Here is a 26,777-nt window from a genome sequence, read left to right as displayed (position 1 = left end):
GTATCTTTTTTGGTGAGTTCCAGTGTCTTCCTGTTGATGATTGTTCAGCAGTTAGTTGTGATTCCGGTGTTCTCGAAAGAGGGAGTTCTACTTTGCCATCTTGAACCAATCTCCAGTCATTAGTCCACAGGTCCTACATTTGCTCACTCTTCTCAAGGCTTAAGGTCTCATCTCTTCAGTATCTTTTATTGCAATATTCGTTTTACTGTGGAATCCTGGAACCAAACCCACAATATCTCCAAAGTATGCATGAATGAGAAGTCCACAGGCTGACTGGCTTCAGGTGAAGCTTGATCCTACAACACAATATGTCATCAAGGACCCGTTTATTTCCTTCCCTCTGCTGTGCTTTCCTTCGTGTCTCTTGAGGTGAATGACTTTTAATTGGTAGATATTTCAAACTATTTTAATATCCTCTATGATTATTAATATGCTCAGGTTTTCTATTTGTTTGTGGTTTAATTTTGGTAATTTTCCAGAAAATGCTATCACTTAGGTTGTGTTCAGCTTCTTGTAAGAGAAAAGCATGCCTAAAAGTGGGTTAACAAAAGGGGTTTTCATCTCACACAACTAGAAGTCTAGAGGTTGAGCAGCTCCCAGATTGGTTAATTCAATAGCTCAAAGACATCACAAAGGACCCAATTTATGCCATTCTCAATGTGGAGGCTGCATCTTTTAGGTTGGCTCTCTTCATAGTCCCCAGATGGCTACCAAAGTCTTTGGTGTCACATGCAAATGACAAAATTCAGAGGCAAAAAGGGGAAATATTTCTTTTTTTTACATCTCTTTTTAAGAACAAAGTAACTTTTCCCAGAAGCCCTCTAGTACATCTCATTGGGTAGAATTGTACCAACTGCTCAAATCCAGGTAAATCACTGCCCAAAGAAATGGAATTACCAATATTGACTTAGTCTTAGACTAATTAAGACTCTTTCCTTGAGGTGAAAGGGTGGCTTCTTGCCTAAGCACTTGGCTGCATGGAGGGGAGGAGGTTAAACATACAAGAAAAAGTAGAGCTTGGGACTTCTCTGGCGGTCCAGTGGTTAAGACTTCATGCTTCCAACGCAGCGGGTATGGGTTCAGTCCTTGGTCAGGGAACTAAGATCCCGCATGCCGTGTGTTGTGGCAAAAAAAAAAACAGAAAAGAAAAAGCAGAGCTCTACTGACAGAGCATTCCCCCATCTCTATCCTTACCACTGTTTCATGTAGTAATTTAATACGTATCTATTGAGAGCCTACTACGTGCCAGGTTTTGTATATAGAGTAGTAAACATGACAGATAAGGTTCTTGCTACTATGGAGTTTACATTTTGTTTGGGGGAACTAGATGTTAAAACAATAAACAAAAATGTGAGTATTTCAAATAGTAATAAGTTCTTCAAGAAAATCAAGTCTGTATGATAAGAAGAGGGTGACATGAAGGGACTTGCTCCATTAGAAATGTGTTCTTGGGAGGCTTACTGAAAAGATGACATTTGATCTGAAATCTACATGATAAGAAGGAAACTGAAGGTCTAGTAGAAGAGTATTACAGGCAGTGAACCAACCACATGCGCTAAGGTCCCAAGGTGATCACGTGCTTGAGAGTTTTGAAGAATAGAAAGACAGCCAATGTTCTATTAAAATGAGGTAAATGGACCTAGAGACCGTCATACAGAGTGAAGTAAGTCAGAAAGAGAAAAACAAATACCGTATGCCAACACATATATATGGAATCTAAAAAAAAAAAAATGGTTCTGAAGAACCTAGGGGCAGGACAGGAATAAAGACGCAGACGTAGAGAACGGACTTGAGGACACAGGGAGGGGGAAGGGTAAGCTGGGACGATGTGAGTGGCATGGACTTATATACACCACCAAATGTAAAACAGATAGCTAGTGGGAAGCAGCCACATAGCACAGGGAGATCAGCTCGGTGCTTTGTGTCCACTTAGAGGGGTGGGATAGGGAGGGTGGGAGGGAGACGCAAGAGGGAGGAGATATGGGGATATATGTTTATCTGATTCACTTTGTTATACAGCAGAAACTAACACACCATTGTAAAGCAATTATACGCCAATAAAAATAAAATACCATTGTGTTTTATATACCCACACCTGAGCACCTGCTGTGTCCGTCATCTAGAATGACCATCCTTACGTTGCTGTCTAGCAAACTCTTACCAACCCTTTAAGACATAGCTCAAATATTTCTCTTCAATTTTCTCCCCAGGTAGAGTTAAACACTTCCTCCTACTATATAGTGTGCCTACTATATATTAGACTCCGTATCAGACCATAGTACATTTAACTTATTTTCATTTTTATCCCTCCCTCTGGACTTGGAAATGTTTGAAGACAAGGGCTATGTCATTTATATATGTATATTTGTATTCCCTACCGCCAAGTGTTCTGGCCATGACAAATACTAGTTGCATAACAAGTATTAAACTGAAACATCGAATATCTACTATTCTTGGCACTATTATAAGCATCATGGAGCATACAAAAGAACCTACCTTCATTGAAGCAGTTCAGAATGTAGACTCTAGAGTCAGAAGCTTGGCTCTTAACCCCTTCCCAACACTTCCTAGCTATGTGAACTTAAGCAAATTACTTAACCTCTCTGAGCCTCAGGTTCCTTATCTGTGAGGTGGGAGATAATAATGGTCACTGCCTGAAAGTGAGGAATAATTTAAATAATGTATGTGAAGCATTTAGCACACACAATATCTGGCACATGATAAGTGCTTCATGTTAATTTATTATTTCTAAATTAATGAAATTATTGGATTGATAAGATTTATACAAATGAAAAGCATAATACTACAAACACACCACTACGCAGGATGGTCTAAAGTGCCTTTTGAAACAAGATATTATGGTGTCTTGATCTTGCTGAATGAGAAATGAAGAAAAAATCAGCGACAGTGTAATCTGTCTTGGCCTGACCATTCTAGAGAACTGTGTTCATTTCTGAGCAGCAAACTTTAAGAAAAACAAAGTACAGTATAACTAGAATCAGACCACTAGGATGCTTATAATTCTAGAGAAGGGGAGACTCCTGGGGGCAGAGAGAAACCTGAGAGCTGAAATCAAACACGTGAAGGATTGTTATATAGAAGAAAGGAGAGCTTTGCTCAGTACTGCTCTAGAGAGCAGATCTAGGGCCATGGAATAGAAGCTGTAGGTGGGTGATTTCAGCGGCACATAAACCAGCGTTTGCTGAATGTCAGCACTCACCATGAAGGTGAGAAAGTGGTGAGTTTCTCATCAGTGGAGGTGCTCATTAAGTGAACAATCACTTAACAAGGATATTGTCAAGGGGGTTTTTTCACTGGACAGGGGATTATTCCAGATGACCTTTGAGGTCCCTTGCAGGAGGCTCAAGATCTGGACCTTTCTGGGAAAGATTAGTGTTACTACATTAAAATTAGGAAGTTCTAAAAGTGGTATTCTTAAAGGAGTCAAAATGCTCTCGAAATCAACACACACACACACACACACACACACACACACACACACACACGTACCTACACATAATCTTCCTCCGACCAGCCCACCCCTGTGGCTATGTGCATGAAGTTTCCACTTTAGTCACTCATTGGATTGGGCATTCAAGGTTCTTGTTCAAATGTAATTTTTTACTAGATGAGGTATGGCTTTAAGCAACCTAGCTGTTATCATCGTCTTCTATCACAGTGCCTGGTACATATTCATTGAATGTTTATTATCCACTTGAGATTGTACAAGTTTATCAAATTAAACTGACTTTCCTTAAAGGACTCTGAAGAGATGGACAAGTAGACAGATAAGCTTGGATAAGGGCAAGACGTTACAAGGGTTTCACCATTCAAACTCAATCCTCATGGCACAGAGGGCAAGCCACACACAGATCCCATGTCCATTTTTTTAGTTACATGGGAAGCCAGGCTTTCCTTCTCACAGACAAAGTCCTGAGCTGGGCAACGATCTGGGCTGGGATTTGGTGAGAATACTTTGCATCCTGGCCTTCTGCCCGGCCCATTGATGTAGCTCTTTAAATCGCATCAGTTAAAACCACAAATGTCACAGATCCCATTAGACAAACTCCTCTGGCTAGCAGCACAGAAAGGAAGGAACACGATAAGCCCCCTGAGGCAGCCTGATTGACCATTCCTAATCTTTCATGCTTGGGGGACTACACTGGGAGTAGGGTTCACTCGTAGAATGGCACGAAGTGCTGGCTGGTTTCATTTCATTCAGTTAAGCATACACCTCAAGGCCAGTGCATAATGATGGGAAAGCCAGCCTCACCTCCTGGCTTAGGTTAATGGCAGATGAGTGCAGTCTGCCAAGTAGAAAGGTAAAGGGTGACGGAAGGGAAACTTCCCTATAATCCATCTTCAAGAGATGCCAGAAATTCCATCATTAGTTACTTATTCCCAGAATAATGACAGAGTAGGACTAATAGCAAGCATATGGGGAAAGAATTTTTGTTGCTTTCATTATTATTACTATTAGAAGCAGTAGTAGTATTAGTGCTGCCCCAGTACCTGGCACAGTGCCCAGGACATATTAATTATTCAGAACTGTAATAATTATTTTATTGCACTGGCTCCTGGCATAGTGCCTGGCACACAATAGGGCACCGATTGAGTTAGTTCCCTTTGTTCTCACCTTTCCCTGGGATACATTTGCCTTTGGTTTCCCCCCAAGCCGCACCTTGCTAAAGTGGGCACAGACCTTCCTGTAGCAATAATGCTTAGCCCAGCACCACAAGTGACATCATATGAGAAGACATCTAGCCTTCTCTTCCATGTTAGCCCCTTAAGTGGCAAATGGGCAACAGGTGCCTAAGGTCATTTTTTTTTATATGGGGAAAGAGAGGTTTTGAGCTATTGCCTTATAATTTTAGTTTACCTCTAGTCCCTGTATCCTATCATAGCCTTAAAAATATGCCCCCACCACTATCTCCCAACTAGGCTATGATCAATCTCACCACCTTTGTTCGTGTGGTACCTGAACTACCCTCATATTTTTACACGAAATTCATCCTCCAAGGACTGGGTAACAGCTACCTTCTCCATGAAACCTTCTCTGAGACTTCCAGCCTCACAGAGCCCTTTCTGAAATTCCAAAGCATCAAATCAGTAGCACACAATTTAGCCCTTCATTCTGCACCAACCTCCTCAGCTAGATTGTATTTGCTCGTCAAACATCCATCTGTTGAGCACCCGTCATGTTCCAGAGCCTGTGTAAGTGCTAGGAAGGCAGGAATCAAGGTACTCCTACCCGAATGGCAGGAAGACAAACATGCAGTTGAGTGACATTGGAGAAACGTGATCTGAGTGCCAGTGGGGAACTCAGAGGGAGATTGGCTAACTTTCTGAAGGTCTTGGGGGAAGGCTTCACGGAGAAGGGGACCTATGAGCAAGGTGCTGAAGTAGAGAGAAGTTAGTTAAGTGGAGAAGGTGGGATGAAGCCACATGCAAACGCATGGTCATGAAAGGGCAACTCAGAGAACATGACTCAGTACGGCTAGAACTTGGGGAGAGATGGAGAGAGATGAGAGAATATCATGGAAGGTTTACTCATTCATTCATCAAATATGTATCCAGGGTGTGAAAAACAGGACAGATGCAACTGCACTTGAGCTTTAAAGCAAATTGGACTGAACAGACGATTACCCAGGAAGACAAAGAAATATGTCTATGTAACTAGAAATTCTGATTAGCATCAAGAAGGAAGAGAAAAGGCTCCAATGGAGAGAAGAATATGAAGGAACTACTTTATAATACAGGGTAGTTAATTAGGGCTTCTCTGAAGAGGTGGCATTTTGTTGAGGCTTGAAAGATGAAAAGAGCTGGAGAAGAGTATTCCAAGAGGTGATCCAAGGTCTTGAGGTGGGAGGAAGCTTGACATATTGGAAGAACCAAAAGAAGCTCCACAGGGCTAAAGAATAGTGGATAAGGGTGTAAGAGTGGCTTAAGATGACATTGGAGAGGCAAGCACAAGCCAAGACCTAGTAGAGCTCAGAAAGGAGTGTTGATTTCATCACAAGAGCAGCGGGATACTAACCAAGGAGAGTGAAACGGGATCAGATTTGTGGTTCACAGGATAACTTGGGGGTGGTGTGGAAGACGATCTGGATGGGGAGAGAATGGAGTCAGGATAACTAATTATGAGGAGGTGGAATGGTCCAGGTGAGAGAGAATGAAGGCAGGGACCTTTTCTTTCTTCTGTTCCAAAAGTGACTAGCTCAGTGCTAGGCACATGGAAGGCTTCCACTGTGTTCATATTGATTAATTAAATAAATATAAACTGAATTGGGTTGTTGAGTCTCTTTTCAGGAGGTCACACTGTCCCTTCTTTCTCCTCCCTTTTTTCTTTATAACGGAGACAAGGAGGAATTCTACAATTAGTATCATTAAAGTGATTTGCTGTTTAGTGACAAATGCTTCCTCTAAACGCCACTTTCCTTTAGTCATTGCTGAGTTACTTCAAAGTAGCACAAGAAAATATCAGTGCTTCTCAAGACAGCCAAGCAGCACTCTGCTCTCCTGAGAGTTGGATGTAGAGAGAAATTTGTCATTTGGGCCTGTTCAGGGCAAGAGGCAACACTAACCTTCAAATACCAACTTCCCAGAAGATCACAAGCACATGAATTGCAAATGCCACTTGGTATAATATATGCCTCTCACTCTGCCAAAGCAGAGATATAATTACCTGGAAGAGTAAGGCAAATGTTTGTGGAAGCTGCACGTCTTCATCTGCTCTTATATCCAGGAGATGAGACGAGAGGCCCTTTATCACATTTCCATCTCTTTTTGCTGGCAAAACAGTTCGGTAATGAAAGACACTTAAATGGGTTCATCCAAACTCAGCCTCCAGAGGGTTCTGGAGGTCCCAAGGATGGTAGGGAAAGGAGAGTCAATCACCTAATGGGTCTGAGCCGCATCTTCTCCCATGGGGAGGGTAACCATTCCCATCTTATAGGGCTAGTACAAGGAGTCAATGAGGAATGTGCATGAATTTACTCTGCAACCTACAAGGCAAGAGCTCTATACTGTGATTCATCCTATGCAATTAATGGCAAAGTCTGTCTTTTATTCTTGGTCTCCCAGAGAAAGTTAAACATATTGTAGGAACTCAATAATAGGTTTTGCTTTGAAATCACTTCTGTTAAAATCTGGCTTTAGATGTGGTACATGTAAAACAGGCCGTTCACTTCTCATAATTGAATCAGACAGATTCTCGTATCTGTCAGCTGCTTGGTTTAGAATCATGGAGGAGAAAAATCATGTGGGCAGAGGGGGTAGTGGCTTAATCTGTTGGAGTCAATACCCCTTCCCCAGTGAGCAGCAATAAGAATGTTTCAGTTAGCACTACAGCAGTGTTTCAGTCCAGGATCTGCATCTGGGGCAGCTGCAAATGTAATCCTACAAACTAGCACAGGCCCACAGGCCCGGGGTCCAAAGGAAACTGGCCAAAGATGAGGTCCAACTTTGCATCACCAGTCAGAAGTAATATCACGAGTATTTCCAGACAGCAGAAGGGAAGGAAGAAACTAACTTGTGCCATGTCTCAGGAGGCTTCCTCTGGGCCAGTTGCTTTAATCAGTCATTGTCTCATTTAACTCCCACAGTAGCCTTGAGGTGGGAATTAGTGTTTAGTGTGGAGCCTGGCACAATTAGTATTATTAATATCGATAAGCTTAATAATAATAAACTGAAACACCGTGAGCTTGAGTAACTTACCTAAGGTCGCAGACCTGGTAAAGCCAGGATTTGAACCCATGTCTTTCTGACCCAGAAGCCAGGGCTTTTTCTGCTATACTCCTTTGCAAGAGGAGAAAGATTGTGGCTTTAAAACAGGTGAGGATTTTCCAAGTCATTAGCAAGGCTGCCTCCATAACTGGCCACTTGAGACCTGCAGGTATCTAAGAATATCTTTGGTCTCCCTCTCTCTCCTCATTCAGGTTTCTAAATTGCTATGAACCATGGCCCAGCTGTACTACAAAAGGGTCAACTACTCACCCTACAGAGACCGAATCCCCCTGCAAATTGTGAGGGCTGAGACGGAGCTCTCTGCAGAGGAGAAGGCCTTCCTCAGTGCCGTGGAGAAGGGGGACTACGCCACTGTGAAGCAGGCCCTCCAGGAGGCCGAGATCTACTACAATGTCAACATCAACTGCATGGACCCACTGGGCCGGAGCGCCCTGCTCATTGCCATTGAGAATGAGAACCTGGAGATCATGGAGCTACTGCTGAACCACAGCGTGTACGTCGGTGACGCATTGCTCTACGCCATCCGCAAGGAAGTGGTGGGCGCTGTGGAGCTTCTGCTCAGCTACAGGCGGCCCAGTGGAGAGAAGCAGGTAAGAAGCCCCCACAGCCGGGGAGGTAGCCAGGGACAACAGAGCACCGCAGGGTCAGAAGCCTTGAAACTAAGGAAGGTTATAGGCGAGCTGCAGTTGAGAAGCCCTATCATGGCAGCCCTCTGCTCTCAAGAATAGCATCAGTGATCTCAGGTGGGATCTTAGAGCTACCCCACATGGCCCACACTGAGTTTTACTCATTTGCTTTTTCCTTATTAGTACTTGCCCATATACCTTCAACACTCGACCTAAAAGCATCTTCTCTGTTTCCAGAACAGTCAAGCTCCTTCTACCCTCCCTACCCCCTGCTCCACATCTTCATTTCCTTCCTCACTGAAAGGGGGGACAAGGAGAAACCAAACACAGACCTGAGCTTTCCCCTGCTCACCCACTCTCTCCTGAAGAAGGACGGGAGGCCCTTCAACTTGAGTGCCACGGCACAGATGCAAATGGATACAGGGGCCTACACACCTCTCCAGTTCCACTCACGTGAATGCATTCCACCCTCAGACGTTCAGGGGTTTGCCTCTGTGATTCTCCTGTCCTCTGAGGCACCTAGGTTTAACACACTGGAGTCATCTCCGAGTCCTTCCTCTGCCCTGTCTCCATGCTCCAGCCCCAAGCCCTGCGAGTTCTTCCTTCCCAATATCTTGTATTGATACATACTGAACAATGATACTGGCTTATTCTTTCCCAGATTGCATAACGATCCTGTCATTCCTGTCCATCCTTTCAGTGACTCCAATGTCTCTTCATTAGAAGAGAAACCAGCCCATGAAGCCTAGCACTCAATACCCTTCATTAATGGTCTTTTCTAGTCCTGTCTCGCCCTTAGTCCCTTCTAAACCCCTCAAGTTAGGTCTCCACTGTCTCTCTTCCTTTGGAGCACAGTAGGCGCATGTAGTAGGAACAAAGAAAATACAGTCATCAAACATGGAATACCACAATACATGAAAAAGTAGAAATAGTACAAACCAAAACCAAAATTGCAAAGTGCTTAAAAAATACCGATAATGAAAACACTCAACATCAAATCGTATGGGACATGACCAAAGCTGGGTTTAAAGGGGATTAATAGCTTTAATACTTGCCTAGTTAAACAAGGAGGAATGAAAATAAGCTAGCTGATAACTCGCAGACTAGGAATTGGAATTGATAGAGCAGAAAGCAAGGTACTAGATTAAAAGTTCCTTGGGTAAAGGGCCTGAGTCAACATTTAACACAGTGCCTAGAGAGAAGAGACCTTATCTCTCTTCTTCACTGCTGTATCCCAGCACTGGGAAAGTGCCTGCAATATCAAAGGCACTCAGTAAATATTTATTTTATGAATGAATAGTATGCATCCGCACTGTGCTAAGCATTTTACACGATTTAATCCCCTCAGCTACTCTGTTAGGCAGGCACTGTTATTACTGTCCCCATGATACTGATGAGACAAATTGAGCCACTGGATGGTTAAGTCAGTTGTTCAAGGTCACAATAAATGTCAGAGCCAGAATTCAAACCCAGGCAGCCTAGCTCCTAACCCCACCCGCTTAACCACTAGGCTATCCTGCTCTCCTGGAAGTCTGAGTTAAGTCTGAGAACTCCCAGCACAGGAGTTCCAAGACAGGATAGATGAGTGGAGGATGGATGACCTCTCTGGAAAGGACATGCCTATAGGATTTGGATATATAGCTAAGCAGAGAGGTGTAAGCATGTTCCCTACCCAGTCCACGTCTCCATCCCCATCACAACTGATTTGTTCTGGGCCCCTTTTCCCCAGAGCCCTGCTAAGTGTCTGAGTGATTTCATGTGCTAATCTGAACTAAGGCTTACCCAGCTACTCTGCTCCATGATCTTGTCCACCTCTGAGATTATGTAGCCATTGGCTCTACCCTTCACTTGACACCAGTCACACACTAATACATACTACTGGTCAGCCTTACTTGTATAAATGTTTAGTCTCTGTAACTAGATTGTTTCTTAAATGTGAAGCATACTCTAATGGCCAACTGTTTCCATGCATCCCCCATCAGCACCTGACCCAGTGCCTAGTATATAATGGGTGATAAATTCTTGCTGATGAACAAGAAGGAGTCAAGTGTATCTCCCAGAAAAGCACATAGCTAGCTGCTTGAACAAGACATCCTGGACTTTCACATTCAATCCCATTTAGCTTCATAACTGTTTTGAAAGAGGGGAGAGCAGAGAGGAAATTTGCAAAGATGGGACTAGCAATGGCAGCCCTATCTGAGTTTTGAAAGTAGGCCAAGTCCTTATTTGATGGCCAACCCTTTCTCCCATCTTTCCCCATTGCTGGCAAACCCTGAGGAAGAAAGGCGCCAGGTAAAGTCACTCGAAAGTACAATCTAAGGCATGACCTCCCCTGGATAGAAGCAGTGCTTACCTCACATGAAGCACCACTGGTAGAACGTCAGGCAGATGAAACCTGGGTGAAGCTACTGGGGACAGGCTGTTTTTCACCAAGGGCCTTTCAGACTCACTGCCTCCTTTGTCCACCGTACATCATACTGAAGTCTCTTCAGCAGCCTTCTCCTCCCTTTCTCCTCTCTCCTCTCTCCTAAACTCCACCACCGGCCGCTACTAAATTGCATTTTCTTCCATTGCTCTGACAATTGCTGTGGTAAGTCATATATCAGTAACTATAACAACAGGCTGCCACAGTGCTGGAGCCCTGCCTCTCTGGGAGATAGAGACAAGATTTGTTTACCTGGGAGCAGTCAGGGATGTGAGCAAACACAGGACTCCTGAAGGACCTTGGGTCCAGCTGGGCAGGCTACTCCCAGGAAGGCACTCTTCACACACACAGAATCCAAACACCTGTCCCTTTTCATGGAGGCCCTCCCCCAGCTCGCCAAAGGATAGGGCACAGCTGACCTCCATCAATCTTGGGTGGATAAACTAGTCCCCTCTTTGGCTTTATTGAGCAAGGAGTTTGGCCTCAGGTTGGCAGTAAGACCCCCTCTGCCGTATCCTTACCCCAGCCCATCATGCTTTTCTTCCTCTTCTAGCCTATCAAAACTGCTCTCAGATAAAGACTGGAGGCTGGGTGTACATGGCTCACCCTGGCTTCAAGTATCTTCACTCACATGGACACCTGCATTTTTAATAGGTACCAAATCTTAAAGTAAAAAGGGTGATGCTCTATCAGATAGAATTTCCTGCACCAGACAACAAGTAGAAGACTCCGTGCGTGTGTGCACATGTGTGTTATTCTGTGGTCTTCTTGCTACTCCAGAAAACCAACCCTCTTGGAAGCACCCACTCCCTAACCACTACAGCCTATTTCCTTAGGGTTAGATGTTGGCCACCTGTGGGATTTGTGATTCCTTGGGGAAAACACTCAAATAGTTCTCATTATTCTCTGTAGTCTCTCAAAAAATTTTGGACTACAGAAGGTTTAATACCAGCCTATTGCTTGTCCATGAAACCTACCGCCTTTGGCCCACTGACTCTTGGAACCGCTAGAGGAGCATCGTCAGCAGGGGGCGCAAATCCAGCTCCAATCCAGAGAGGAGTCTCGTGTCTGTCTATGGTCAAAACCAGCTCAAAGATGAAGCTTTGTGCATATGGAGAACTTGTCAAAATACAGATTCCTGAGCCCCAATCCATACCTACAGAATTAGAATCTTGGGGTTTGGGCCTGGAATCAGCATGTTAATAAGCCCACCCCCAACCCGTTTCTAGGTAAGAGGTCTATGTGACTCTCTGTATTCATCTCCTAGGGCTGCCATAACAAAGTACGGCGAACTGGGTGGCTTAAAAGAAATGTATTCTCACAGTTCAAGAGGCCAGAAGTCCGAAATGCAGGTGTTGACGGGCCTGGTTCCTTCTGGAGGCTCTAAGAATCTGTTCCATGCCGTGGCTTGTAGCTGTGTCACTTCATTCTCTGCCTCCGTCATTATATGGGGTTCTCCTCCGTGCCTTTCATCTGTGTGGTTGTGTCCAAATCTCCCTCTCCTGTCTCTTATAAAGACACCAGCTGTTTGATTTGGGCCCGCCCTAATCCAGGACTAACTCATTTCAACTTGATTACATCTGCAAAGACCCTTTTTCCATATAAGGTCACATTCACAGGTACCAGGTGTCAAGACTTGAACATATCTTTTGTGGGGATACAGTTCAACCCACTCCACTCTCGATGAGAAATACTAGCCTAGACAAGTAGTTTTCAAACATTTTCAGTAGCGGAGTCTTTCATTCAATGAAATCCTACGGAGACGTAAAACAAAACAGACCCAAGCAGAGCTGCCCTAGTTTAAGTGCAGGTCAGGGCCAAAAGCCCCACTTCTTCACACACACACACACACACACACCCACCCACCCACCCATAACTCCTTGGCCCTGAGAAGAAAGCATAACTGGAAAACCACTGGTCTAGAAGACAGAATGACAGACTCTAATTTGGAGTTTGAGGTGCTAGCCAGCTTGTAGCTAACAGGGTGACCTTGGGCAAGTCATAAGGTCTTTTACAAGTGTCCAGTTATAGAATCACCCTACAACTCAATTTCCTCATCTATAAAATGAAGCTCACAATGCCCACCCCTACCTAATATAGAGGGCTGTTGTGAGGAAGAAGTAAGATAAAGATATAGTAAAGTCTTCTGCAACAGAAGTTAATGCTAGACAGAGTTCAATGACTTATCTTCAGCTTCACTCCATCAGTTTGACTTAGCCTGTCATATTGTGTGGAGAGACCAGCTGGTAAGTGGTGCTCACCACAAGGCACCGCCAGTACGGTGACAGGGAGAGCCTCTTCTCCTGCCATGACCCCACATTCCTCCCTCCTTGTTCACTGGAGTCTAAGGATTTGAGCAACAGGGAGGTAGAGCTGCTGGCCTCGGCATCAACAGCCCACCCAAGGAATTTTCTTTCTTGGTCACTTGCGTCAATGCAGGGAGGTGGCAAGAGGCTAAGCCAACCTTCTCCCCATGGCCCGCCCCTCTGGACTCTGCCATAATTACTCATTTGTCTGTGGCAGATGGCTCCAAATTAAAATTGGTCTCACAGATGAGCTAGCGAGATTAAGTCTCAACAACACCGATAAGTGTTTGTGTTGAGATTGCAGAAAATCAGCAACAAAGCACTCCACTTACCCCTTCCCCTATCTGATCCTTGGTCCCAGGGAGAGATGGCACAGTGTAGAGGGGACACTGAGGGCCTAGGAAAAGGTGACTGGTGCAAAAAAAGGGGCCTACCGTGTCTAGCCTATAAATCTCAAGGACTCGGCAGGAGAGCAGAAAGTAAAGAACAGAACTGCACAAGTCACTCTATTTACAGGCAGCCTGGAGTAGTAGAAAGAACAGAGACTTTGGAGTCTTAGCAGTTTTAGTAGATGTGCTTCCTTGCACAAGTCACTTAATCTCTCCAAACCTCAGTTTCTTCATCTGTAAATGTCAACAATAATGGAGCCTACCTCATAGAGTTCTAGTGAAAATTAAATGAAATAATCCATGTATATTACTTAGAACGGGTGCCTGACATAGTGAATACCCAATACATGGGAGGCAGTACCGTTCCTGTTCCTACTAGTTGAAGCCATGCTGAGAACTCCTGCTGGCTAATCTCATTTATTCATTTTTAAATATGTATTAAGCACCCACTAGCACATAGTGGCTAAGAGTTCAGACTGCATGACCTTAGGAAAGTTGTTTGCCCCGATTGAGCATCAGTTTCCTTATCTGTATAATGGGGTTAATATTACCTACATCATAAGTGGTTGCGAGGTTTAAATGAGAATTATTTTTTAACATTTGGCATAATTTGTGGCACATAGCATTCACTCATGATACTCATATCATTAGAATTAATACAAAATATTATTAAGTCTTTGTTACCTGAATTGCCCAATATAACAAGAGGTATTTATCGCTATAATAATCTGAGTCACAGCTTTGATTCTATGAGTTTCGTTCCAAAGTCAAAGTTCTAGGCCAAAAACATGGGTTGTGTCAATCAAGTCAGGAAAATAAATCAGCCACTTCATTGGAAGAAAATGTCAGAATGACCGCACGGCATCATATTGGCCAAACTGATAAAGTGAATTCTCTCCTCTCCTGTACCTGTGCTGACTTTTTGTAGACATGGGCTGCTTCACTCACAGAGCAGAATCATAGGGTCTAGAGATCATTTGGTCTGAAATGACATGTCCAGGGTCGCTCACCTGAGCTCGAACTGGCACAAATGCTTCCTGTCTCCCGAGCCACTATTTCTACCACCCCACACTGCCTCTGAGGAATCACCAGAAGCAGTAACACTTACAACAAAGCTGAAAATCAACAAAGCAACTACAAGTAGTGTCTATCTAAAACAACTCATTCATAACAAAGTTCCAGCAAATGATTCATTCTGTTCGGTTCTCTAAGTATGTGTGAGTACTAATCATATATATGCCTCGTGATAAAAATGAAAGATACAGTGAGTGCGCTCAAGACATTGATAGTCTCATGGGGAGAAAAGACATGCACAGGCTGCCCAACCAGTCCGCCCCCTCAGTGGGCCTGGCCTCCTGTGCTCCCAAGGGACACAAAAAACCTAAGCTAGTGATGCTTACCTTTCAGAAAGAAAAATATAATTATTTAAACTTGGTCCCAAGTAGACCAAGGGAGCTACCTGCATAATACTTCACAAGGAGGAGACTATGAAATAATCTCAAAAGCAGGTCACTAAATAAAAACACATGAGGTTTTTTAGCCATGACTGACCCCCCCCTCCCCCTTCAGGGTTCCCACCAGCACAGGGCTTCCTTTCTGTAGCCTCATGCTTAGGGTTGTATACGGCCCTGACCCACATACACATGTCCAGTTAGGGAGTTTCCTGTTCTCCTCTCCTCTGGGTAGGTGGATCGCAGCTGTGTATAACAGACCCCCTCCTCCTTCACCTCACATGCGCAGTTATGTAGAGGACAGCCATCTTCTGTCTCCTTTTCACCCCAGGCTGCTCATCATATTGGTTTTTTTCAACTTATGGTTCTTGTTGCAAACTCCGTTCAAGTGTGAAATATCAGTGCAAAACTCAGCACTCTCCTCCCATCTCTCCTTCCAGCTGTCCTACCCCAGAGCACCAAATGTTGCCTTGTACTGATTCCTTTCCATATGCCAACAACAAACATGGGACAGAAATAGAACGGTGCAAGGAAATATGTGTTACATTATCCAAAACGTGTGATGTGGACAATATAGAAGGCCACTCTGGTTACAAGTAGACAAAGAGCTTTCAGGGGAGGAATATTTGAGAAAAGAAATAAACTTTGAGCTGGAAAGGAAGAAAGAAGGGGACGGGACATTTGTCAGATGGAAGTGAATGAGCAATGACATGGGTAGTGGGAATGGTGGTGGCCTGTTCACAGTAGGTGCTGGAGTGAAGGGCTGGTGATGAAAGCAATGCCTGGGACTCTTGTTACCCTCATGAGGTTAACCTCATGGAGGAAGGCCCCAGATACCTGACTCAGAGTCAGGACACTGGGTGAGGTGGGCCCTGAGTCTTATCAGAAACAGTAGTTCTTGGGCTCCTGTGCTCATCTGCCCTCCCTCTTTATCCTCTGATCCCAGTTGTAGTAAAGGAGAATGAGTGTATGGCCACTGGCTGAGCAGCTCCTTAGGTGGGACCTTGGTGAACACTCTCCACTATCCCAGCTGGTTGCTACTGGTCCTCTGATTGGCAGTTGGGACAGAGAGGAGTGATGTGGGATGAAAGAAAGAAGCTGGACCCACTGATCACCCAGGGGCCTTTTGGACAGGTCTGCCCCTCAAAAAATATTTGTGAGGAGCTGACCATATTGATCTTTGACTCTCTCTCCTTTTATCTATCTTCTTCCCCAAATGGTACTCTCTCTCTCCTCTCTTCCAACACCTCCCCATACTCACGGGTACAATGTCTGTGTCCCATTTTAATCTCATTGGTTGACAACTCTCTTGGATTCCAGGATATCAAGGCTACCTGATTCCTCCTCCCTCTCTGACCACTGCCTCTTAGTCTCTTTTGTAAAATCCTTATCTTTTCTCTTGCTTCAATATCCATGCTGTCCAGAGTTCTGTGACTTTTCCTTTTCTAGCCCAATATCTATCAGAAGATCCATAATTTATTTTCAAAATTTCAGAATACATTTTAAATGTACCTCAAACATTGAAATTCCCTGTGTCAAACACTAACAAACACTAATTTAGCACTTACTAGGTGCCAGGCACCAGTACATAAACCTACATTAATTTATTCAATATTCACAACCATCCTGTGATGCAGGACATTACATTGGCCAAACAGTTCGTTCGGGTTTTTCTGTACCATCTTATGGACAAACTTGAATGAAAATTTTGGCCAACCCAATACTATTATCCATTCTTACAAATGGGGACATCAAGGCACAAAGAGGTTAAATGATTTCCCCAAGCTCATACAGCTAGTAAGTGGACAAACTGGGATTCAAACCTAGGCAGTCTGGCAGCAGAGTCTGTGTTGTTAATCCTCGTGCCAGCCTCGTTTTGCCCTCCAAATCCTCTTCCTCATCCGGTGTATCCTTTCTCAGGTGATAGCACCTTTACCCTTCCATTTATCCTTTCAATTATGTAGATTTGAAACCTTGCAGATGTCTTCATCTTCACTCTCTCCTTCAGCCACCCACACCCAGTTGGATACCAACTCCCTTTGAATAACTTAATTGAAGTGAAGAGGCAAACATACAATGAGTCGAAGTGTAATGCTGTGAGAGATAAGAAAGTGCTGTATATGTGGAAGCATAGGTATCTGATCACGTCACTCAAACAACCACAGTTGCTCCTTATTTCCTGTAGAATAGAGTTCAAACTACAGGACAGGGTTGATAGTTTGAGGAAAGAGGGTTGGTTAATGACCCCTCAAACCACGCTGAATTGTCACTGATAAATCGAGCCTAGGATTGGAAGGATAGTGAAGCCACCAGACAAGACAGGATGAAGGAAGTGGCTTTTTGTATCGGCAGAAAGTCTCTGGAGTCGGAAGGAAAGCCACCTTAGTGAGGGCCATCCCAGATTCAGGGACCTACCGATAAATGCACACTTTGTTACCTCTGGCAGGATTAAGTGACCCCACTCCAGCAGCTAGTCTATTCTAAGGAGTATGTCAGCCCTCTGAAGTCCTCGGTAGAGGGAAGGTAATCAGCACGTGATTACCAGGGGCTTGAATGAGGCAAATTTTCCTGGTTCACCTTGCTATCAAGTGGATTGCTATTGTCTGTCCATTAGTAAAGGAGGGCTGCTAGCCAGATATTAAAAAGGCATTGAAAGAACCTTCCAAAGAAATCCAAATCAGAGAAGGAAATGAAGCCGGTCCCATGACGAATCTCTCGTGAGTCTGCCACCTTTGCCTCCTCCCCAAGAGAAGGGGAGTGATGACCCATAAAAAATACCTCTAAAGCTGGAGAGTGTCATTTCCAAATACCCCTCTGCTCTTCAAGGGCAACCTGAAGTGATTTGATGTTTGGGACATCATCAGCTCCATTATCTGTATCAGAATAGTGGATAGAACTTTGGGGCTAAAAGTGACCTCTAGAAATCCTCCAATCCACACTGTCGTCATCAAATAGGCAGATAGTTGTCTCCCCACGTTCTAGTGGGCCTGCAGCGGGAAGGCTTCTATCCCCACTGAGACACCTGGTGTCTAAGACAGTTTGGGCTTTGTCTACCCAACCAAAACGAATATTTGTCATATTTACTTTCTCCCCTCCCTTATTTCTTAACTCTTAAACTGAGGTATGAAATTATTCAAGTATCAGGGTCCAAGGTCACCACCACCCTGCTCCACATCCATTTGTTTATTTTGGAGTTTTTTCTATAAAAGTAATACTATAAGAATTAAAAGAGTATAAAAGCATGTGAAGAAAAACATCCCATTTCCACTCTCGCAAGTCATCACTATTAATGATATAGGTACGCCCTCCTAGGTATTTTCTATGCATATTCAAGCAGAAACAAATATACACAAACACACACACACAGACATCTCTTCACAAATGTTCTGCAACTTGTTTTATTTTCCTTAGCAATACATTGTGGACATCGTTCCCTGTGAGGATATTCATATGTATTTTATTCTTTTTAATGACAATACTGTATTATATCATATAAATGTGCCTTATTTATTTAACCTGTCCTCTATTAATGAACATTTAAATTGTTTCAAGGACATTTAGGTTTTGGTTTTTGTTTTTCTAAACAATGCTGTGATGAATATCCTTGTATATATGTCTTTGAACACTTGTGTGATTATTATCTGTAAATTCCTAGTAATAAGATTATGGAATCACAGAGTATGTGCATTATTTAATTTTGATATATATTGCCAAACTGTTCTCCTACCAACAGTATGTGAAAATGCCTGTTTCTCACATCCTTGCAATCACAGACTGCAAAAAAAATCAATTTTAAAACATCTCTGTCAATCTGACAGGTAAAAAATACTATCTCATTATTGTTTTACATTTGAATTTCTTTTATTATAAGTGGTATTTCACATCTTTTCATATGATAAGTAATTTGTTTTATTTTTCTGTGAATCAACTGTTAATTTTTAATTAATTTTTATTGGAGTATAATTGCTTTACAATGTTCTGTTAGTTTCTGGTGTATAGCAAAGTGAATCAGCTATACGTATACACGTATCCCCTCTGTTTTGGATATCCTTCCTATTTAGGTCACCACAGAGCACTGAGTAGAGTTCCCTGTGCTATACAGTAGGTCCTCATTAGTTATCTATTGTATACATAGTGGTGTATATATGTCAATCCCAATCTCCCAATTCATCCCACCACTCACTTCCCCCCTTGGTATCCATACATTTGTTCTCTACATCTGTGTCTCTACTTCTGCTTTGCAAATAAGTTCATCTGTATCATTTTTCTAGATTCCACATATAAGCAATATTATATGATATTTGTTTTCCTCTTTCTGGCTTTCTTCACTATGTATGACAGCCACTAGGTCCATCCACGCCTCTGCAAATGGCACAATTTTGTTCCTGTCTATGGCTGAGTAATATTCCATTGAACATATGTACCACATCTTCTTTATCCATTCCTCTGTTGATGGACATTTAGGTTGCTTCCATATCCTGGCTATTGTAAATAGTGCTGCAATGAACATTGGGGTGCATGTATCTTTTTGAATTATGGTTTTCTCAGGGTATATGCCCAGTAGTGGGATTGCTGGGTCGTATGGTAGTTCTATTTTTAGTTTTTTAAGGAAACCTCCATATTGTTCTCCATAGTGGCTGTATCAATTTACATTCCCACCAACAGGGCAAGAGGGTTCCCTTTTCTCCACACGCTCTCCAGCATTTACTGTTTGTAGAGTTTTTGATGATGGCCATTCTGACTGGTATGAGGTGATACCTCACTGCAGTTTGGATTTGCATTTCTCTAATGATTAGTGATGTTGAGCATCCTTTCATGTGTTTGTTGGCAATCTGTGTATCTTCTTTGGAGAAATGTCTATTTAGGTCTTCTGCCCATTTTTGGATTGGGTTTTTTTTTAATATTGAGCTGCATGAGCTGCTTGTAAATTTTGGAGATTAATCCTTTGTCAGTTGCCTCATTTGCAAATATTTTCTCCCATTCTGAGGGTTGTCTTTTGGTCTTATTTATGGTTTCCTTTGCTGTGCAAAAGCTTTGAAGTTTCATTAGGTCCCATTTGTTTATTTTTGGTTTTATTTCCATTTCTCTAGGAGGTGGGTCGAAAAGGATCTTGCTGTGATTTATGTCATAGAGTGTTCTGCCTATGTTTTCTGCTAAGAGTTTTATAGTGTCTGGACTCACATTTAGGTCTTTAATCCATTTTGAGTTTATATTTGTGTATGGTGTTGGGGAGTGTTCTGATTTCATTCTTTTACGTGTAGCTGTCCAGTTTTCCCAGCACCACTTATTGAAGAGGCTGTCTTTTCTCCATTGTATCTACTGTTAATTTTTTAACCCGTTCTTCTACTAGAATCTCCATCTTTTTCTTACAGTTTGTCTAAACTCTTTGTATATTAAGGTCATTAGCACTTTGTTCATTCTTTAAAAAGGTTCACCCTGATGTATTAAAAAAAAACAATGATTTACCCTGAGTTTTACAGCAAGTCTGCAGCAAAGAGCAAAGTTCATTTGTATTCTAAATCTTTTAACTTTTCTGCATAAAAAGTACAGGGTTGTTTTAAGTGATGCTTTAAATGTCTTAGTGTCTCTCTCTGATGTAAGAGAGCTTGGGTGAAAGAGTATTCATGCTTCGTCATTCTTTTATCTTTAAGTTTCCAGTTTAGTGCTTAAGTATCTTCGTTAGAAGGAAAGAAAGTCTATATGGCTGTTTTAGCTAGAGTTTGCCAATGTGTAGACACATTTGTGTCTAAAAACCAAACCTATTTAGTTTGTAACCGACAGCCCCTGGCTGTTATTATGTGGTCATAATTCACAGCTTTTGCTAGCCAAATAGCCTTCCCTTGGCCTGCGGAGGGGGTACACAGTGGTAAGCCCTGACTTGACCTTGCTGTCATTAGTTTTCTACCTTCCCTGTTGGGAACATGATTTCTTTCTTCCAGTGTTAAAGTCTCCATCATTTTAATAAGAGACTGCTGATTTCTAAATTAGCTGGTTCCCACTTGTAAACCAGGAAGCCCAACAAAGTGGGCTTGCATATTCTGCCGTCATTGCTAAGCTTTTCTGGGTAATAGCTTGTCTGATTAGAATGGAAAGTGTTCTCTGGATCCTGGAACTTACTTGGGAGAAAATGCCACAGGTCTTATTTGGGGGCAGCTACTCGAATGAGCTAAGCTATCTTTAACTGGAGATCGTTCTTTGGTCATTCCCACTACTTTTACATTTAAACTACCTAGGAGGAAGCCTGAATTAATAGATTCAACTAAACAGTTCAGGTGGTAGTATCATTTCCATGCCCCTTGGTCTTCAGGATTGGAGAATTCAATCTAGCAACCAGACCGAAGACTATGGTCTAACGAGAACACTGAGCTAGCACTCTCAATCCTGAGCTGCTTCTTTAGAACCAGATTTAAATATTTCCTGAAAGACCCTTGAGCATCTGTAAGCTGGTCAGAGGAGCAAGGACACATCTTGTACCTAGAGGGAATGAACTGTAAGATAGGAAAGTATTCTTTTAACTGCACCAAGTGGCTTTGTTAGAAAAAAAACGGTGTCACAAAGGATTTAAGAGTTAGCATTGGCACACCCTTCTTCTTGCCAAAAGTGGGTACAACATTGATGAAGCGACAGTTGTACTACATCTGCCACTTGACCCAGCCCATCAGCATCTCCTTCTCCTCTCACCACCCCTCCTTTTCATACTTTTTGGCCACTTTGAGAGTCTTGCTTCTCACTTTCCCAGCACAGGCCAGGGTACCATGGACTTTACCTCCAAGCACATGGCTAGCTACTTCCAGGGTGGTCAAGGTCTCCACCCCATGCTGGCCAAGGGTAGCTTCCATAGGCACGCCTGCCTGGAGCACCATTTGATTTTCCAGGGTGATGCCCTTCAGTGAGCCTCCAAGAGCCTTGATCTGAGTAACTGTCTCCTGGCTAGTCGGCTATAGGGCGTGTAGCTCCTGGACACGAACAAAGAACTGTATGTTGGCTACTGAATACACTGCAGCCTCCACTGCTACTGCCGCAAAGACGGAGTCAAGAAATAGGAGGGAGTACATCCTCTTAGCCTGCTGTGTGCCACATCGCTACCTAGGAAAGCATTCTCAATAAAGAATTTCATACTATAGAGAGCAGCCCAAAGGTGCTGAGGAGCGTTTGATGGGGAAGAAGGAAATGTGGCCACCCAATTTCAAAACCATGATTTCAGCAGTGGAGAGAAATGAAAACTGTTTTGAAATTGTTTTAAAACTACTTTATAAACCCATATTAAATAGGTGCTGTGCCTGACACATAACTGGTTTAGTAGAGAGGCAAGAATACAGAGCCCCAGTATATACAGAAACCACAGGGGAGTTCACTAGTAACTCCACAGGGAGTGAGGCCATTGATGCATTTCTGGAATAAAACCTCTGGAGTTCTGGTGGATATCTGTTTGGCTGTGGTCCACATAATCATAGAATCATCAGGATTAATTGAAACGTAGTGGCAATCTAGTCATTCTTCTGTCACTGCAACCAATCCAAGGTATAGTCATCTCTAGCCTCTGAGAGTTCAACACCCCCATGTTAATTTGATGGAACGGAAGCTTGGCAAGGTATGAAAGAAGTCCCAACACAATTCTGTGCAAGTGTCAGTTGCCCCAACTTCTCAAATGTGTGTCTGGGGCCTCCAGAGAGTCTCGAGTTTATGAACGAACAGTATCATGAGGCCACAGATGAAGGAGAGTTTGCTGGAATTAAGCCTCCTCCTTGCACACCTGATCTACTTTGCTGCTCTTTTCTGACAATAGACAAACAATCCCCTGTGTCTGCGAAGCCCTCTAAGAGCTGAGTGCTGTTTCCTCCCCAAGTAGAAATCGGGGGTAGAATGACCAAGCATCTGGGAGCCTTGATCACTACCACTCTTGCAACTTTTCGTCACTCTTTGAGATTCTTAACCCCTATTGACTGAATATGAAGGAGAAAATTAAGCAGTAGTGAATTTAGTTTGGAACTCTGTCCCTTCCAAGGCCTCCTTTCCCTTAGCCCTGGCCTGCATTCCTGAAAAGGTGCTACAGAGGAAAAGACTTCCTTGCAGCACTAAGGTATCTGGTTACATGTGTCTTTCAAAGAGAGGGAAATGTTTTGCAAGTGGTTGAAAGATTTTTTTGTTTTTTTTTTTTTGTTTTTTTTTGCGGTACGCGGGTCTCTCACTGTTGCGGCCTCTCCCGTTGCGGAGCACAGGCTCCGGACGCGCAGGCTCAGCGGCCATGGCTCACGGGCCCAGCCCCTCCGCAGCACATGGGATCTTCCCGGACCGGGGCACGAACCCGTGTCCCCTGCATCGGCAGGCGGACTGTCAACCACTGCGCCACCAGGGAAGCCCTGAAAGGTCATATTTACGTTCAAAATATCTTTGCCTTTCCAAGTTTCAGATTTGGGGCATGTTTGACTTCAGGGAAATAAGGACAAGATAGCTGATGTTTTCTTAATTCAGCAGAGAGCAGCACATAGCTTACTGTTCTCAAGGGAAGATAGCAGCTCACACTTAGCATGCAAGCATACTGGGAGAAAAAGAGGCAAGAGGCAGTAGCAGTAGGGTTAGAAACCCAGAGTCGCTCTCCCTTCTCCCATCTCCAGCCAGAGGCAACCAAGCTGCTTCTCCTTTCCTTTAACACTTGGTCTGTTCTGACAAGAACAAAAGGCAATCCGCTCCAGAAGGCACGATTGACAACACAGCTGCCAGTTCAAAGGAATACAATTAAAAGTAATGTGTGAAAGAGGGAGAAATTATGGGGGGGGGGGGGCATTTTTCTTAAGTTTTTCCTCTCGAAATGTAATAGAGGGAAAATATATGAGTAAATGCATTACATTACATGGATATTAGTAAACTTTGTCAAAGACTGTGTTTGGAAAAAAATCTTGCTTGCACTTGATGATGTCCACGTGATAGTCACGGTTTCAATCACAAAATGATTTAAGCTACTTTTCCTGTCAATCAAAAGTTACGTATTGTTTTTTAAATATGCCCCCATTTATTACTATGACCCAGGAATTTAATCCTGGCCGTTGAATACCAAAAAATCAACTTCTCATTATGATGTGTGCTGTCATGGTGCCTGCTTTTCCGCTAAAGAAGAAACAGTCCTGCTGAGATGTCTCTGCTAGTTCAGCTTAAGCTTCTTGGCATTATCCAGGCTCAAGCTTCTTTTCTCAAAGGCTTCCCAGCTCTAGCCAAGCCCTGCTGCAGAGCAAGGGGCTCCTTGTTGCATGGGTGTTTCTGAGAGAAGCCACTCAGAAATTCCGGGTAGAGAGTTCAAGAAGAAAGAACCTAAATACAAAACTCCCCCAAGGTGCCTCCAGCAGTACCAACCAATAAAACAAGTTTCCTGCCATGAGTGTTCCTTGTCGGTTTGTCTCACGTTTTCCCCAAATATCCATAACTCATGGAGTTTCCATTCTGATGATAACCAAGGGAGCTATGTTACTTCCATGAGATGCATGTGCCTTGACCCCTTTTCAGTGGTGCTGAAGATAATAGAATCATAGCACCACGCCATGGAAAGGTCATCTCCATAATGACCTGCCCAGTTTCCTGCCACTGTAGCCCTTCAGTACCACCACCCCCAGATGAAGACCCTTCATTCCCATGGGTGACTCTTCTAGTACAGGCTCTGGGACTAATCCTGTTCCTAGTCACAGAGACTCTCAGAACTGGAGGCCAGCAGCTCAGCACTTCAGTACCCAGTCAGCTAAGCTGCTGGTCCCCTCTGAATCTTGTATTTTTGGTAGCTATGCCTGAGCCCTTGCCTTGCTGCCATGTAACCAAGCCTCTGCTTTACATTCTACTTTAATGGTTCTAAACTGTGGGCAATTTTGCACCCCAGGAGGACCGTTTGGCAATGTCTAGAGATGTTTCTGGCAACCAGCAAGGCCAGATATGCAAAATTCAACCCTGCAGATAGATGCTTTACCTCTATTTGGAGACTTGGAAAATGGAAGATAGTTGATGACCTTATAATGTTTCCTTTGCTGAAAAATTAACTTCCTCCCTCCTCAGGGACTATGCCCACATTTTAAATAGCTGTTGACAGTCCCACTACTGGGCATATACCCAGAGAAGACCATAATTCAAAAAGACACACGCACCCCATTGTTCACTGCAGCACTATTTACAATAGCCAGGTCATGGAAGCAACCTAAATGCCCATCAACAGACGAATGGATAAAGAAGATGTGGTACAACATATACAATGGAATATTACTCAGCCATAAAAAGGAACGAAATTGGGTCATTTGTAGAGACGTGGATGGACCTAGAGACTGTCATACAGAGTGAAATAAGTGAGAAAGAAAAAAAACAAATATTGTATACTAAGACATATATGGGAAATCTAGAAAAATGGTACAGATGAACCTGTTTGCAAGGCAGAAATAGAGACACAGATGTAGAGAACAAACATATGGACAACAAGGGGGAAAGGGGTGGGTGGGATGAATTGGGAGATTGGGATTGACATATATACACTAACTAATATGTATAAAATAGATAACTAGGGAGAAAAAAAGTCTAACAATTTTTAATTGTGTTTAAAGAATAAAATAAATAAATAAATAGCTGTTGAGCGGTAGGTAGTATTCTACTTCTGGAGGTTGGTGCCAGTTGCCTGGCTTGCCTCGGGTGTGGATAACTGAGAGAAGCAGGAAGGTGGGGCTCAATAATTACTTCATGAATGTGACACAGTCTCCTCTCTCAAGCTCGTCCTCCAATCATATAACGCTTCAGTCCGATGCCTGCATATAAACTGAGCAACTTTAAAACAAAACATCATTTCGCATGTGTGTGGAGCATGAAATGAAAATCATGATTGGCAAAGGGAATACTCTTGACATTATTTAACATGAATTCTGCTTCTAGATTTCTGGTCTGGTTTTCTTTATACCTTTCTAAAATGTCTCTTACCTACCACTAGCTGACTTTAGGTCATTTTCTTTATTCACGTTTATCCCACACAGCTTTTGAGAATAATGGTGAAAATTACCCTTTTATAATCCTTTACACTCTGAGAACCAACTGAGCTTAATTTGTATCACTCGAGCTCTTCTAGGCCTAAACGGGTCTCCTGGTGATATCTACCAATTTTCAATTTACGGCAATGAACATACTTTTCAATTCTATGGCTATGAACTACTTAAAACAAAAGAGAGGTTCCCGACTCCTCTTTTTGCATGAAAGACCCTCTTTGTTCATTCTGATTTTGTGTTGCTGGCATATGTGCTCCTATCAAGATTGTTACCCACTGGAAAAAGTATACAATAATAGACCTTTATTTGTATTGAATCCTGCGATATATCTGATGTCAATCTGGTTACCCTAGCCCTCACATGGTCCTGTGCCCTGGTTGGATCACCAAGGTTTCTGCACCTGGGTTCTCAGCGCTTTCCAGAAATCTTTATCAAACTCCCACTAGTCAGGTGATAAGCAATGACATGGAAAACTCTAAATCAGCTTGGCAGCATCCTCTTTCCAGTAAAGCAATCTACAAGAGAAATTTAATTTAAAAATTACATGATGACCTATAAAAAAATGAATCAAGAACAATGGCTTTCCTAAACAGCTATATGTTTCAAGCTCCACCAGAGGGCTACCTGCAAAGCTAACTACACTCACATTGGCACACTGGGGCTCCATTCCTCTGTGCAGCCCTAGAGACACAACGACCAGACCTTTACTTCTGACATTTTTCCCATCTCCGTAATAACCTATATCCTCTGGTTCATTGTTTTTCAACTCATTGCATCATTTTCACAATTTCCTGGGAAATGGCATATCTTGACAGTACAAAGGGATCCTTCAGA

At 43.1% G+C, this 26,777-nt stretch overlaps 1 protein-coding gene across 1 annotated transcript in view; it reads left to right on the top strand.

The window, feature by feature from the left end:
• Positions 1 to 7,958: 7,958 nt before the first annotated feature.
• LOC113611003 (short transient receptor potential channel 5) overlaps positions 7,959 to 26,777 on the top strand; it is an 80,606-nt gene continuing 61,787 nt past the window's right edge. Inside the window, exon 1 of the mRNA XM_027089554.1 lies at positions 7,959 to 8,336. Coding sequence (XP_026945355.1) covers positions 7,959 to 8,336 — 378 coding nt within the window. The remainder of the gene's footprint in view (positions 8,337 to 26,777) is intronic.

Source organism: Aethalodelphis obliquidens, unplaced genomic scaffold (assembly GCF_003676395.1).
Source record: "Aethalodelphis obliquidens isolate GAN/ISIS:26980383/991018 unplaced genomic scaffold, ASM367639v1 scaffold66, whole genome shotgun sequence".
Lineage (NCBI taxonomy): Eukaryota > Metazoa > Chordata > Mammalia > Artiodactyla > Delphinidae > Aethalodelphis > Aethalodelphis obliquidens.
Note: the sequence above shows the minus strand (reverse complement) of the source record. Positions and strands in the feature narration are given on the sequence as shown.